Genomic DNA, 17,088 nt, shown 5'->3' on the forward strand with positions numbered 1-17,088 from the left:
AACATTCTGTTTGCTTTTTTGACTGCTGCAGCACACTGAACCGATGTTTACACTGTGTTATCCACAATGACGCCTAGATCTCTTTCTTGGGTGGTAGCTCCTAAAATGGAACCTAACATTGTGTAACTCTAGCATGGGTTATTTTTCCCTGTATGCATCACCTTGCACTTATTCCACATTAAATTTCATCTCCCATTTCGATGCCCAGTTTTCCAGTCTCAGAAGGTCTTCCTACAATTTTTCACAATCTGCTTATGATTTAACTACTCTGAACAATTTTGTATCATCTGCAAATTTGATAGCATCCCTTGTCGTATTTCTTTCCAGATCATTTATAAATATATTGAAAAGTAAGGGTCCCAATACAGATCCCTGATGCACTCCACTGCCCACCCCCCTCCACTGAGAAAATTGTCCATTTAATCCTACTCTCTGTTTCCTGTCTTTTAGCCAGTTTATAATCCATGAAAGGACATTGCTACCTATCCCATGACTTTTTACTTTTCCTTGAAGCCTCTCATGAGGAACTTTGTCAAACGCCTTCTGAAAATCCAAATATACTACATCTACCGGTTCACCTTTATCTACATGTTTATTAACTACTTCAAGAAAGTGAAGCAGATTTGTGAGGCAAAACTTGCCTTGGGTAAAGCCATGCTGACTTTGTTCCATTAAACCATGTATTTCTATATGTTCTGTGATTTTGATATTTAGAACACTTTCCACTATTTTTCCTGGCACTGACGTCAGGCTAACTGGTCTGTAGTTTCCCGGATCACCCCTGGAGCCCTTTTTAAATATTGGGGTTACATTAGCCACCCTCCAATCTTCAAAAAGAGATGTTCCTCACCTGCCCCTCCCTGAAGGCCTTGGGATTTTGCCAACTATTTTGCTGTTGCTGCACAGCCTTCTTATCCTGCCCTGTCTATCTCTTGGAACAGTACCTGGCAGTGTTGATACCACTTTTTTTGCTGCCTCACTCTTCACTCTGTGCCTTGTAGTGTTGATGCCATTGCCTCTACTACTTTATCCCTCTCTTTGGTGCCTTGCAGCATTTTTGCCTCTAATTCTATTGCTTTGGCCCTTACTCAGGGCCTTGGGTATCCAGATTTTTTTTCATAAAACACAGGTTTGTTGGAGATTGAACTAACCCATCCAAGTTCAGGTGTCTGTCATGTTGAGGCAAGCTGGAGTTAGGAAACACCCCTGCAGAAACAGTACAGGGCTGTAAGACTAGACTGGAGCTGGTCTTCTGCCAATCCTACTCCCTCTCCTGCAGGTTGAGCCCTTGAGTTCGGAGGGCTGGTAGGGCTCATCTTCTGTGGAACATCATGGTATGGACTAGAAGATGAATACAGGCTGGGATCTGAGGTCAGGTGAAGGCTGGATGAGGCATTGCAGCCTGGAAGCTGAGTGGAGGCACAGGCTAAGGACTTGATACAGTTACTAGCTGAGAATTGGAAGTAGGTACTAGCTAGGACTGGATACAGGACACACGGTCTTAGACCAGGGACAAGAGCAAGGACTGAGAAACAGACAAAGAACTGGATAGGGAGGCACAAGACAGAACAAGTCTTGGACTTAGCACGTACTGAGCTTAGTCAGGGACAGGCAGCAATAAACAGAGAAGCCGAATAGAGCACAAGGCTGGCTGGGAGATCCTAGCATACCCAGAGGTCGTAAGTTAAGGCAGAGAGGCCCAGGCGGCTATAAAGCAAGGCAAGGGGGCCCAGGAGGCCACAGAACAAGGCAAAAGCCCAAGAGAGGCCACAAGGCAAGGCAGAAGGCCCGGGTAGGCCACAAGGCAAGGCAGGAGGCCTGGGAAGGCTGCAAGTCAAGACAGGTAGCAAGAATGTGGTCAGGTCAAAGAGCCGAGGTGTTGATGAAGAGGCACTGAGGTATTGAGCAGGCTGGATTAAGTAGGGCTGAGGCTTGGACATAGTAGGATCAATGAGGAGATAACTGACAAGGTAATGAGTAAGGCTCACTGAGGACTCCTGGTGGAGAGAAGGTTCCTGGGGAGCCGTTATAGCAGGTAAAGCCAGGGCACAGTGAGACTGCACAGTGGGCAAAACAATGATAGTGTGGACCAAGGGGCACCCTACTGCAGCATGATAGAGACTATTGCCACTTTCTACCACAAGCTAAAAAGAATTGTCATGAAATTTCAGCCCAGCCTTCTCTGCTGTACCATGTTCAAGGACAAATGTATTTAATGGGTCATGGTGATGGCCATCAAGGATAAACTAGTGGAAGTGTTATTCACAGATTCAGGCAACACATAAGTAGTGCACTGGTTGAATGTGAAGGATTTATTTTATTTAAACCATCTTGTATTCCACAATTTCCATATTGATCAAGGCGGATCATAGTAAATACATACATTCATAAAACAAAAATAAGATATATAAAACAGTAAAGTATATCATATGATCTGCTGCCCCAGTTGAAGGAGTTGTCCTTCTTGGCACTGAAGTGTTTTTTTCCCAGGACAAGCAGGATGCCAGTCCTCACATATGGGTAATGTCACTGACGGAGCCCTATTGCAGGAAAACTTTCTGTCAAAGTTTCTAGAAACATTTGACTGGCACTCTGAGCCCACTGAGCATGCCCAGCATGCCATGATATTCTCTGCCACAGGGGTCTCTCTTCAGTCTTTGTTTTTCCGCACTGCTGTAAGCATCGCGGAGATAGGAGTCCTGTGAGTTTTCCTCACACATTTTCTGACTGGAAAGTCATTGATTTTCAAAATATTTTCTTCCACAAGGGATTTTTTTTCTCTCTTTTTCACCGGACGGTGACAAATTAGTCTCGTTTTTACTTAAAGTAAAAACTTTTTTTCTCAGAATTTTTCCTCCCTCTTTTCATCGACAGCTCTTGGTGAAAAGATGGCTTGAGGATTTAAAAAATGTCCGATTTGTAATCAGAATATGCCTATAAAAGACCCACACCTTGAGTGTGTTCTCTGTTTAGGGGACAAGCACGATGTTTCATCCTGCCTTCAATGTGCAGAGATGACTCCCAAAGGAAGTGCGTTTTCTCTTACCCCTTATTCAGTAAGGGGAGGAAAACGCACGTCCAACCCGCGGCACCTAATAGCGCCCTTAACATGCAAATGCATGTTGAGGGCCCTATTAGGTATACCCGCGCGATACAGTAAGTAAAATGTGCAGCCAAGCCGCACATTTTACTTTAAGAAATTAGTGCCTACCTGTTTCTGCCGGCACCGGGAAAGTGCACAGAAAAGCAGTAAAAAACTGCTTTTCTGTGCACCCTCTGACTTAATATCATGGCGATATTAAGTCGGAGGTCCCGAAGTGTAAAAAAAGTTAAAAAAAATTTTTAAATGAGCCGGCGGCTGTTGGGCCGAAAACCGGACACTCAATTTTGCCGGCATCCGGTTTCCAAGCCCGTGGCTGTCAGCGGGCTCGAGAACTGACGCCGGCAAAATTGAGCGTCGGCTGTTAAACAGCCGCCGCTCCAGGCTAAAAGGAGGCGCTATGGACGCACTAGTGTCCCTAGCACCTCCTTTTGCCTGTTTCTACCACATCACCTAATTTGCATACTGAATCGCACGCACCGGCGAGTGGCCGGTGCACACGCCGGGAGAGCTGGCGTTCGTCCGCTCTCCCGCGGACTTTACTGAATCGGCCTGTTAGACAGGAAAAAATGGAACACCTTTTCCACCTTCAGCTGATTCCTTCTCCCTTGACGTCGACGAAATCGTCCCCAGCAGGAGTTTCTAAAAAGGTTTTGCTGAAGAGATGTCACCTGGAAGGATCAGGAGATCAAGCATCGCCTTCGCCTTCGACGGCATCAATGAGGTCGGTAGTCAAACATAGGCCCAAACATAGGCACAGGCACTGACACACACCGACGTCAGCGGTAACCCCCTCCCTGGGAGAACTGACCGTAAAACGGCAGAAGACTAAAGAAACTCTGCCACCACCGTCAGAGCCCACATCGCCGATAGAGCCTATACAAGCATCGGGTGATATATTATCAACTCCCACACCGCCACCGCATACAGCTACTCCATCTCTCCCAGCTGTATCACAGGAATTGTCAATTTTAATAAGACAAGTGGTGGTCCAGGCCCTAAAGGAGCAGATTCCGGCGACAGCGCCGATGCCGGCAGTTATGACAATGCCGGTGACGGTACCGATGCTGGTGGCAACACCGATGCAGGTGACATCACCGATGACCGTGACAGCATCGATGCCGATAGCAACACCGATGCCAGTATTGATGCCAATATCGATGACTTCGTTAACACCGGTAACCATGCCGATACCAATGACCCTGCCGTTGCTGGCACCGATGCTGATCTTAACAACTGCACCGATGCCAGGTACTAAACCTACGATGACTTCAAGGCGGCCACCGAAGATAATACCTCCATCTTCGGTCCCGAAGCCGATACCATCGGTGCCACTCACTCCTGGGGATCCAGGACACCCAGAGTCAGTACAATACCAGATCTTAATGAAAAGGTATCAGGATCTGCTTGAATCTCTTCCCTCTAATCCACGGGAAGAGCATCCTGAGGAATCATCTACTGAAGATCCATTACCAGGACCTTCTGGAATTCCTCCACCACCTAAAACTTCAACAACTTCTCCACAAGTCCAAGAATATGACACTTGGAGTGACACACTATCAGAAACTTCATCTGAAGACTTTATGTCTGAGCCATCTCCACCTTATCCATGGAAAAAATCTCCTCCAGAGGATTTTTCCTTCACAACTTTTGTCCAGGAAATGGCTGACACCATTCCCTTCAAATTAGTCACAGAGCAAGATACCAGACAACAAACCCTGGAGGCACTTCAATTTGTAGACCCTCCAAAGCAAGTGGTGGCTATACCAGTACATGATGTTCTCCTAGAATTGCAGCATCGCATTTGGGAACATCCTTGCTCAGTGCCAGCTGTCAATAAACATATGGACAGTACATATTTGGTGCAGTTTGCTCCTGGCTACCAGAAGTCGCAGCTCCCTCACCAATCAGTAGTGGAGTCTGCACAGAAAAAATCCAAACGAATTAGACCACATTCATCAAATCCCCCAGGCAAAGATCACAGATTTTTGGATTCCCTGGGTCGCAAGATCTATCAAGGGCCATGTTGAATTCGAGAATCTCTTCATACCAACTCTACATGACCCAATATCAAAGGGACTTGTGGAAACAAATGCAGGAATTTCTACCATCTCTTCCATATCAACAACAAGAGGCAGCACAAGCCATCATCCATAAAGGACTGGAGGCAGGTAAACATGAAGTCCGAGCAGCCTATGACGGCTTTGAGATGGCTTTCAGGGTGGCTGCATCGGGGATCAGTGCCAGGAGATGGGCATGGCTTAACGCCTCGGTCCTCAGGCCTGAGGTCCAGGATAAATTAGTAGATCTCCCCTGCTTAGGAGATAACCTTTTTGGATCCAAAGTCCAGGATGAAGTCACACAGTTGAAAGAACATACTGAAACCCTCAGACAGTTTTCCTCAATTCCACAGGATCCCCCTATGCACTCCGGGCGTAGGCCTCAAAGGAAAGAATCTAGAAGGCCTTTTTATAGACAAAGGCGGTACTACCCTCCTACATCTAGGGCCAGACCTTCTAGAACACAGCAAAGGCCTCAACCAAGACAACCTAGGACAACTAGGCCTCAACCTCCGCCGCAGACAGGCCCTGCTACTGGGTTTTGAAACCATTTCCAGAGAACACAGTTACTTCTCCAATCCTCAGCCGGAATGTCCTGTAGGAGGCCGAGTATCCGAATTTTACAACAATTGGACACCAATAACAACAGACCAATGGGTACTTGCAATAGTATCTCGAGATTACCAACTCAATTTCCTCTCAATTCCAACAGATTCTCCTCCGAGACCTCTTTCTCTCAGCGAAAATCACATATTCCAGTTGCAAGTAGAATTATCCACCCTTCTGAGAGCCAGGGCTGTAGAACCAGTGCCCCGGGCTCAGCAGGGCAGAAGTTTCTATTCCCGGTATTTCCTCATTTCAAAGAAAACCGGAGGCCCACGTCCCATCCTAGACCTCAGGAATCTCAACAAATTTCTAAAGAAAGAAAAGTTCAGGATGGTTTCTCTAGGCACCATGCTTCCACTTCTTCAAACAGGAGATTGGCTTTGTTCTCTGGATCTTCAAGACGCTTACGCTCACATTCCAATATTCCCTCCTCATCGCAAATATCTGCGCTTCATGGTGGGTCATCAACATTTCCAATATAGAGTACTGCCATTCGGACTTGCCTCTGCTCCCAGAGTATTTACCAAATGTCTAGCAGTAATAGCAGCACACTTGCACAAGGAAAGTGTCCATGTTTTTCCCTACTTAGACGACTGGCTCATCAGAAGTCAATCTCAACAAGGAGCTCTAACTTCTCTCACTCGAACAATTACTGTACTTCACTCCATGGGCTTTCTCATCAATTATCAAAAGTCCCATCTTACTCCATCTCACCTGCTTCAATTCATAGAAGCAGAATTGAACACCATCCTTTCAAAGGCCTTTCTACCCGAGGATCGAGCAGAAACACTGTCCCTGTTGGCAAACTCGATTCACTCAAAGAAACAAGCAACAGCTCATCAGTTTCTAACCTTACTAGGCCACATGACCTCCACAGTTCATGACACTCCTATGGCAAGGCTAGCCATGAGGGTAACTCAGTGGAATTTAAGATCACAAAGGATCCAAGCCATTCAACCACTGTATTCTCCAATTCAAGTAACCCACTAGCTACATTCCTCTCTACTTTGGTGGGTGAACAAGGACAATTTGCGCAAGGGCCTACCCTTCCAACAACCAGTCCCACAGATAACTTTAACTACAGATGCATCCACCTTGGGTTGGGGAGCTCACATAGACACTCTCCAAACCCAAGGTACTTGGACAAAGCTTGAAGCAACGTTTCAAATCAATTTTCTGGAGCTTCGAGCTATACGTTATGCACTGCATGCATTCAAGGACTGCCTTTCACACAAGACTGTTCTCATCCAAACGGACAACACAGTAGCCATGTGGTACATCAACAAACAGGGAGGAACTTTAAGAGATTTACATCTTTATGCATTTTTCCATTTACCTCGTTTGTTTTTAGGGATGAAAACCTGATTCTACTTGCTTACCCTTGCCACCACCCTTTAGTTTAAACTCTTGTCAGTGTATATTTACCTCTCAGGCACATGCAAGCCATTATTTCTGTAAAGTCTTTTATCCATGCATTTACAGCTCCGGTCCCCAAAATATTCAAAACCACTTTCTTTACACCAGTCTCTTTAACCATGAATTGATATTTCTGGTGCAAGATAATTTGGGTCCTTTGTTTTTAGTTTAAACTGATTTTCACCCATAAATTCCTGGATTTTTCCAAAAGTGGCAATCAGTTTAAACTGATATTCACCTTAATTTTAGGATTACTAAAAAAGCTGCTCCAGAGTTGCAGGTGCGGCATTTCAAGAACTCCAGCCACTGATGGAAGCCAGTATGGGCCAAAGCACCTGTTGTATTTTAAGTGCCAACCATAGCATGTTTCAAGTCCCACCTCCTCACCCCCCTAAGCAGGCAAAGTGCCTGCTGGCTGGTGCCACAAATGCATTTAAAGCAGGCCTTGTCCACCAGAAGCACTTCCTGGTAGGCTCTCTGGCCCTGCACAAAAGCCAGACAGGAGCATCAGTAAACTTGCTGCTTAAGGAGAGAGGAGAAGCCTGGAGCCACCACCAGTAAGGATAAATGCTGTTTCAGTGCAAGGAGCATAAGAAATTGCCATGCTGGGTCAGACCAAGGGTCCATCAAGCCCAGCATCCTGTTTTCAACAGGCCAAACCAGGCCACAAGAACCTGGCATGTACCCAAACACTAAGAAGAACCCATGCTACTGATGCCAGAAAAAGCAGAGGCCATTCCCTAAGTCAACTTAATTAATAGCAGTTAATGGACTTTACTTCCAAGAACTTATCCAAACCTTTTTTAAACCCAGCTACACTAACTGCACTAACTACATCCTCTGGCAACAAATTCCAGAGCTTAATTGTGCATTGAATGAAAAAGAATTTTCTCTGATTAGTCTTAAATGTGCAACTTGCTAACTTCATGGAGTGCCCCCTAGTCCTTCTATTATCCAAACGTGTAAATAACTGATTCACATCTACTCGATCAAGACCTCTCATTATTTTTAAAGTCCTGTCTCTTCTCCAAGCTAAACAGCCCTAAACTTTTCAGCCTTTCCACATAGAAGAGCTGTTCCATTCCCTTTATCATTTTGGTCACCCTTCTCTGTACCTTCTCCACTGCAACTTTATCTTTTTTGAGATGTGGCGACCAGAATTGTACACAGATGCGGTCTCACCATGGAGCGAGTCAGAAGCATTATGACATTTTCCGTTTTATTAACCATTCCCTTCTTAATAATTCCTAACATTCTGTTTGCTTTTTTGATTGCTGCAGCACACTGAGCCAATGATTTCAAAGTATTATCCACTGTGATGCCTAGATCTTTTTCCTGGGTGGTAGCACCTAATATGGAGCCTAACATTGTGTAACTACTGCAAGGGTTATTTTTCCCTATATGCAACACTGTGCACTTGTCCACATTAAATTTCAACTGCATTTGGATGCCCAATCTTCCAGTCTCGCAAGGTCCTCCTGCAATGTATCACAATCCACTTGTGATTTAACTACTCTGAATAATTTTGTATCATCAGAAAATTTGATAGCCTCACTCATCATATTCCTTTCCAGATCATTTATAAATATATTGAAAAGCACTGTTCCAAGTACAGATCCCTGAGGCACTCCACTGTTTACCCTTTTCCACTGAGAAAATTGACCATTTAAATCCTACTGCTGATTCTTATCTTTTAACCAGTTTGTAATCCACGAAAGTACATTGCCTCCTATCTGATGACTTTTTAGTTTTCTTAGAAGCCCATGAGTGGGAGAATCTGCTTAATGTTTTATTGTACTGGCTTCTATCCACAAAAAATATATTCTGAAATTTACCCTTAAAAATGAGTCAATTTTTTCAACTGATTTTCTCCTGTTTTTGTTCTTGTCATAAGAAACACCAATAAATTTCCTGGAAAAATAAAGAGCAATAAAAACAGAAAATGAAGGTCCCTAAAGATAATCTGTCTTCCCTTCATCATACACAGATACCTCAGAAAATACCATTGTCTTTGACCACTGCCTAAGAAACTACCCTAATTTCATGATCTTCCTCGTCACACGTTTTGACAACCTTGAGGTTATCTGATGTAAGCACTTTGATTTAGAGACACTAACCAGAGAAATATCAGGGTTTCTTTGACACCTCCTACAATAGGAATATATTTTACTCTTAAACCAGGGCCTTGCCTTGATTATTGTAAACCCTATATTTAGGGTATATCACAAAATTACTTTAGCTGCCAGACTCCTTTTTTGCAGCAAAAAAATAATCTTCTAACCTCAATTTTATATAAACTTCATTGGCTACCACTAATCAAAGATTAAATTTAAAATCTTATCTTTTTAGTTTATAGGGCCCTGCATACTGGCTGCCCTCAATACATTGCTAATTTACATTTCTCTTTAAATTTCATCTCTCACCTTAAGATCATCTCAGCAGGATTTATTAACAGTCCCTCCACCAACTTTAATAAAATTAAACAAACCCAAAGATCTTATTGTTTGTGTGCCGGCTGCGGCAGGCCCGTGGCCCGACCCTCTCACCTTCCATTGCCAAATCCAGCATCTAGTTCCATGTCTCTGGTGGCGATGGGTCGCCAGCTCCGTCCTCAGGCCACCTCCGGTGCTCCAGCTACTGCAACAGGCCTCTGTGCTCTGCGACGGGTCACTCTGTGTGGCCCGCGGAGAGACGCCATCAGTCAGTGCTGCGCCCCTCCCTAAGCACGCGCGCTCGCATCACCGCTGCTTATGAAGGGCCCGCGGTGGGAACTTGGCCGCGGCCCTGGATGATGACGTCGCTGAAGCTCCAGTATATAAGGCCGAGCTCAGCTCCTGATAGTCGCCTTTGCAACAGGTCTCCACAATGGTCATGTAGTTAGTTGCCTCCTGGTGTTTTCCTGCATTCCTGGTTCTTGATCCCTGCGAGTTCCTGTTCCTGTTCTCCTTCATTCCTGCATTCGTGATTCCTTGCCTTCCTTCAGATTGACTTCCTGGACCCGACCTCTACTTCGTCTGACCACGCCATTGATCTTCTCCTGGACCCGACCTCTGCTTCATCTGACCACGCCATTGATCTTCTCCTGGACCCGACCTCTGCTTTGTCTGATTCTGCTACTGATCTTCTCCTAGCCCAGACCTCTGCTTTGCCTGACTACGCTACTGATCTTCTCCTAGCTCAGAATTCAGCCTTGCCTTGCCACTGCTCCTTGATTGCTGGCGGCCCTGACTCCAGCTTGCTCTATGAAGCCTCTACAGTCTACGTCCTGGACTTGGCCTATTCAGGCTTCGGCCTGTTCTTGCTCGGGCGCCCCCTGTATGTCTTTGGTTCTATTGGCGCCCAGGTCTCCGGGACTCCGCCTCATCCAGTACAGACTTCCCAACTTTGTTGTTGCTGCCTCTGGGCTGACCTCTCTACCTCTCCATTGATGACATACGGAGGACCACCTAAGCCCAGCCCAGGCCCACTCCGCCTGCCAACGGTGGGGACCCGTAGGATCCTTCATACGGGTAGCATCAACCCCACGGCCCAAGGGTCCACCTCCGGTGCAACACTTATTTTTGCTATATTGCTCCTTATTTGTAGAATACTCTTCGTTTACAAATGAGAATTGAGAATTATGTTAGGGACGTGGACCCTTGAGTTGGCTGAGACAGTTGGTGATGCACTGTGGGAACCCACAGTGGATGTCGCAGCCGGGAGGCGGAGCTGAAGAGATGGCCTTGGAAGGCTTCACCCTTGGAAGCTCGCGGTCCCCCCGGGAGGAGCCCGTGAGGACCCAAGCCGCTGGGACTTAGGCGAGGCCCCCTGGTGGGCGAAGGACCGGATACCTGTGGATGAAGAGATGCCAGAAGCCGGAGTCTAGCCAGGAATGGAAGCTGAAGCCAGAAGTCAGTGGACGAGCCAAGGTCAGAAGCCAGGAGTCAGAAGCCGAAGTCAAAGATCAGGGATCCAAAGCAGCAACTAGCAACTCTAAACAGAGTGAACCTCATTGCAAGGCATTGGACAGGTCTAGCTGCAGGGTTTAAATACCACTGTAGCATCTGACGTCATCGGAGGGCTGTCCTGGTTTCTCCCGCGCTGGCCCCTTTAAATCTGGAGCCCCCGCGAGCGCCTAGGGGGCGGGGCCAGATGTGTCGGACCGGCGGTGTCTCCCTCAAGGAGGGAGCGCCGCGGCAGGGCCAGGATTGGGCCTTGCCGAGCGAGGAGGAGGCTCAGAGGCCTGGGCCAGCCTTGAAGTAAGTGGGAGGACCCGGGCTCGGCCCGGGACCGTAACAAATTATCAGAAATTTTGAAAATATTTGAAAGCTTGGTTATTCAAACAAGCATATAAAGATTAGATAATAAGGTCTTCAGGTCTGATTACATTTTAATCTTTTTATTTAATTGAATTTTTTCCTTTGTTTTATTGGGGTACATATTCAAAAGCCATTTAGATGAGCAAGTCGGGCGCATTCCTGGGGTGGGAGGTAGGGGTTCCGGGGAGGAGCTGAGTTAGCCAGTTAAGCTAACCGGCTATCTCCGATATTCAGTTAACTTAACTGGCTAACTCTGGACATGCTATAGGGCAGGTCTAAAGTTAGCTGGATTCCACACATCAGGGTAACTGTGACTTATCCAGGTATATTCAGCTGAGCTGCTGAATATCCCGATTAAGTTAGCCGGATATGGGTATCCGGCTAACTGAACTAGCCACTTAGCAGCCGAATATTTACCCCATTATAATCAGTGTATTGTGAAAATGAGTTTGAATTGCACATCATAAAATTGTTATTGTTAGATTTATATCCATGTATAAACCTTGTATTGTTACATTTTTATATGCTATTAATATTATAAACTTCTTTGATTACTTTTCAGATTGAATTGTGCTATATTAAATAAATGAATAATTGTTCACCCTAGGTTTTAGTGCCCAAAATGCATGACTTTGTTTTGGCATTAATACATTTGCCATACTCTTGCCCACACACATTTTGTTTACTCCCTTTTGAGTGTAAGCCTCATATAAATCTTAGTAGTATCTGCAAATAGAGATGCATGTCTTTCCTTTTAGCCCTTCTGTGATGAAAACATTGACTAGAACCAGCTTCAGAACTGATAGCTATGGAAGCTTGTTAGTCACGCTTCTCTTTTAACCATTCTCTGCTTCCCATCACTCCACAAGATGTTAGCCCAGCTGACCATAGTAGGGTCCATCTTCTAGAAAATTGTCAGCCATCTGAGTAGATTACATCTGGTACACCCCTTCTGTTTTCCTCAGTTAAAGAAATCAATCAGATTTACATAAGATCATAAAATTTGCCATACTGGGTCAAACCAACAGTGGCCAATCCAGGTCACTAACACCTGGCAGGATCCTAAAAGGTTAATAATGCTGCTTATCATAGGAATAAGTAAAGGATTTCCCCAAGTCCACCTTAATAATGTTTTATGGACTTTTCATAGAAGCATAGAAATGATGTCAGAAAAGGACAAAATGGTTCATCTAGTCTTCCCAGCAAGCTTATGGAAGTATCTGCTGAACTATTTAGGTTACCCTTATGTTTACAGTTTCCAATACCGTAAAAGTCAGAGCCCTTGTTGGTTGCTCTTTGAATCCAATTCCCCATTACCCCCATGCTTATCAATTTCCCACACCATAAATGTCAGAGCTCTCGGTTGCTGTTTGAATCCAATTCCTCATTACGCCTTGCCATTGAAGCTGTGTTGAATCAAAATATCAGGCTTATTGGTTAAGGGTAGTAACTGCCACATCAGTGAGTTACCCCCATACTTATTTTGTTTCCCCAGACCTAAAAGTCGGGGCCCTTGTTGGTCGTCGTTTGAATCCAATTCCCCTTTGCCCCCTGCCATTGAAGTAGAGAGCCATGATGGAGTTCCATCAAGTGTATGAAGACTTCTTAATTAAGAATAGTAACCGCCATACCAGCAAGTTACCCCCATGTATTCTTTTCTTCATTTCCATCCTCTAGCATTTAGGGATCCACAGTGTTTATCCAGACGGGCAATTTACTTGAGTAGGTTTCTTTGTAAAATTGCCCTGCCATGTTAGGACTGCATAGTAAGTAAATTATTCCCCAAAAAATGAAGGGCCAGATTTTAAAAGGGTTATGCGCGTAAATCCAGAGGATTTACGCGCGCCGGGCCTATTTTTTCAAAAGGCCTGGCGACGCGCATAAAGCCCCGGGATGCATGTAAGTCCCGGGGCTTTACTAAAGGAGCAGGATGTGGGTGGGATGGGGCAGGGTTAGAGGCTCCAGGCACAATGGCCATTTGCTGCTGTGCTTGGGATTGCGCGCCGGCAGTTGGCCAGCGTGCGCAACTTGCGCCTGCCCAGAGGCAGGCGTCAAAGGTAAATTAAAATTTGGAGGGGTTTAGAGTAGAGCTAGGGGGAGGAAAGGTTAGGGGAAGGAGTGGGAAGGTCAGGTTAGGGGGAATGGAACGGGGTAAGGCAGCATGGCTCTGCACGCACAAGGTGCACAATTGTGCACCCCCTTGCGCGTGCCGACCCCTGATTTTATAACTTGCACGCACCTGCGCACGTAAGTTATAAAATCGGGTATACATGTGCTTGTGCCGGGTAGTGCGTGCACATGTAGGCCACGCGTGCTTCTTTTAAAATCTACCCCTAAGGACTTGAAGTATAACTAAGTCTGTTTATTTGTTTTTCTTTTCTCATCCCTAAATATGCAAACAGCGACTCTGAAATAACAGATCCTGAAAGTTTGGGAGAACTAATAGTGAAAGCATCTGAAGGCAGAGATGCCATACTGGAGGGAAATACAGATGACAAAATAGAGCAAAAAGTTGTAATCTCAGAAGAAAGGACCCCATTGCAACATATGAAGGTATAAATACATGATCTTTACAAAAATGTAATCAGAAAATGTCAAAATGTTATTTGCAGTTGCTACATTGTTAAAGTTATTATCCCAGGACAAGCAGGATGCTAGTCCTCACATATGGGTGACATCGATAATGGAGCCCTATACGGAAAAACTTCTGTCAAAGTTTCTATAAACTTTTGACTGGCACAGTGTGCCCACTGAGCATGCTCAGCATGCTATGATATTCTCAGCCACAGGGGTCTCCCTCCAGTCTTCTTTTTTCCGCAGAGCCGTTAGCCTCGCAGTTAATTTGGAGTCCTGTGTGGTAAATTTACCATACCTCATAAAAAGCTTAGAAAAACTTCTTTCCGCAAGGATCGCCCATAAAATTCCATCGCAGTAAGTTTTTTCTTTTTGCCGTCGGTTCCGTTCCGTTCCGTCTTTTTTAGCCTAGTCGTCGACGGCTGTCCGACTAACCATGGCTACGGGCTTCAAAAAATGCCCTAATTGTTGCAGAACTATGTCCATCACAGACCCATACTTAGAGTTTGTACTCTGTCTCGGCGGGGACCACGATGTCCAATCTTGTCAAAAGTGCGCCGAGATGACACCAAAAGGACGACGACTCCGGATGGAGAAAATGGAGCAACTATTTCACTTTCAGTTGCTCCCTTCAACATCAACGTCTACACAATCATCTCCGGCGGGAACGATTCGTAAAGTAGTCCTTAAAAAACGAGTTCCAGATGAAGCGGGAGATAGATCCTTATCGTCCCCCTCAGCTTCTTCGATGAAATCGGCATCAAGCATCGAAAAAGCTAAAGAGAAGCATCGGCATCATCATTGAAGGCCTCACGGTTCCAGCATCGATCCGGTAACCGGTCAACCATCGAAAGATTCCGGATCTCCATCTAAGAAACCTCGGATGGAAGAGATTTCTATGAGGCCTTCGACTCCACGGCGATCCCCACCGATATCGGTGTTGGGCACCGTTCCTCCCCAGGGTTCTGCGGAGGAATCAAAATCGCCATCGCTGCCTCCCCCCATAGCTGCTCTGGTTTCACCAGCTAAGCGGGCGGAACTGGACAGATATATCCGCCAGGCAGTCAGGAATGCGCTCCTCGACGCCATACCAGGACCGGCTCAACCTTCGAGGCCAGCGCCATCAACATTGCCACCGATGGCTCCAATTCTTCTATCGACGCCGATACCGACGCCGTTCCCGGCTCCATCGGAGATTCCTTCGATGCCGTTACCAATACCATCGCCGGGCACATCACCGATGCCACTGGTACCGATTACGGTGCCAATATCGGTTCCACCAGTGATTCCTCCAATGCCAGCACCTGATTTATCCATTTTGGCACCTATTCTAGCAAAATTGGATGCTCTGATTGATGCTCTTCCTCCAAAACCTCAGGAAGCACCGTTGCCACCGAGGACACCAGTTGTTCCTCCGGAATTACCGATGCCTGATCCTATTCCTGAGCCGTCGGGGATTCCCCGTCCGATTCCCTCAAAATCTCCACTGTTTCCATCGATGCCTAAGACTCATCCATCGATGGCTTCAAAAGCCAAAATAACTCATACACCTGACACATGGACAGACACAGATACCGATGTCTCCACAGACAAAGAAGTCCTCTCGGAGCCTTCTCCCCCGGAGGAACGTAGAAAATCCCCTCCAGAGGATCTTTCTTTTTCTAATTTCATAAAGGAAATGGAGGATACCATTCCGTTCCAGCTGCAGTCAGAAGATGTCAGACAAAAAACACTAGAAGTGTTACAGTTTGTGGACCCACCGAAGGAGGTCTTAGTCATACCAGTCCACGAAGTTCTTCAGGAACTGATGTATAGATTATGGGAACATCCTGGATCAATTCCTCCTGTTAAAAGGACTGATGCAACATACCTGGTTCAACACATCCCAGGTTTCCAGAGGGCTCAACTGCCTCATCAATCAGTGGTAGTTGAGTCGGCACAAAAGAAGGCCAAGAGATTAAAGACACATTCTTCAATTCCACCAGGAAGGGATAACAGATTCCTAGATAATCTAGGAAAGAAAATGTTTCAAGGCTCTATGCTGGTCTCCAGGATTGCTGCCTACCAGCTATTCATGACACATACCAGCGCAATTTATGGAAACAAATGCAGGAGATCACTCAATCACTCCCTGACCAGCTTCAAGAACCTTTTTCCAACATAATTCACAAAGGTTTAGAAGCTTGTAAACACGAGGTTCGTGCAGCATACGATAGTTTTGAATCAGCATCTCGACTATCGGCAACGGGTATCAGTGCGCGAAGATGGGCATGGCTCAAGGCCTCAGATTTGAGGCCTGAGATACAAGAGAAACTAGCTGATCTCCCTTGTCTCGGAGACAACCTCTTCGGGGATAAGGTGAAGGAAGCAGTTTCCTTGTTAAAGGAACATTCAGAAACTCTAAAACAGCTATCTTCGATACCTCAAGAGTCTCAACCATCATCCAGAAGAATCCCAAGAAAGGATTCCAAACGCCCATATTATAGACAAAGGCGTTACTATCCACCTCCTACACGTGGACGCTCGTCTAGGCCGCCTCAAAGATCACAGCCTAGGCAGCCAAGAACAGCCAGACCTCAACCTCCTCCTCAAACGGGATCTACTTCGGGGTTTTGAGACTCTACCAGAGAACAGCAGCCTCTCCTCCAATCCAATCCCAAGCTTACCGGTAGTAGGTCGGATTGCTTTCTTTTAACAAAATTGGAAACCCATTACCACAGTCCAATGGGTACTCTCCATCACAACTCAAGGGTACCACTTGGACTTTCTCACCGTACTAAGCGACACTCCACACACTTTGTCTTGGACAGTAAACAATCAGTCCACACTCTTACAAACAGAATTATCCACCCTTCTGAGAGCCAGGGCCGTGGAATCAGTTCCCCGACCTCATCAGGGCAGAGGATTATATTCCCGTTATTTCCTCATTCCAAAGAAAACAGGAGGCCTACGACCCATCCTAGACCTCAGAAATCTCAACAAATTCTTAAAAAAGGAGAAATTCAGGATGGTATCAATAGGCACAATGTTACCT

The 17,088-nt window shown here is 45.8% G+C and overlaps 1 protein-coding gene across 3 annotated transcripts in view; it reads left to right on the forward strand.

Annotated features, from left to right (window-relative positions):
* Positions 1–17,088, forward strand: part of CNTLN (centlein) — a 1,032,335-nt gene that overhangs the window by 674,332 nt on the left and 340,915 nt on the right. For all 3 annotated transcript variants that reach the window (XM_029608687.1, XM_029608696.1, XM_029608677.1), the window contains exon 17: positions 13,883–14,033. In XM_029608687.1, coding sequence (XP_029464547.1) covers positions 13,883–14,033 — 151 coding nt within the window. The remainder of the gene's footprint in view (positions 1–13,882; positions 14,034–17,088) is intronic.

Source organism: Rhinatrema bivittatum, chromosome 1 (genome assembly GCF_901001135.1).
Source record: "Rhinatrema bivittatum chromosome 1, aRhiBiv1.1, whole genome shotgun sequence".
NCBI classification, from domain to species: Eukaryota; Metazoa; Chordata; class Amphibia; order Gymnophiona; family Rhinatrematidae; genus Rhinatrema; species Rhinatrema bivittatum.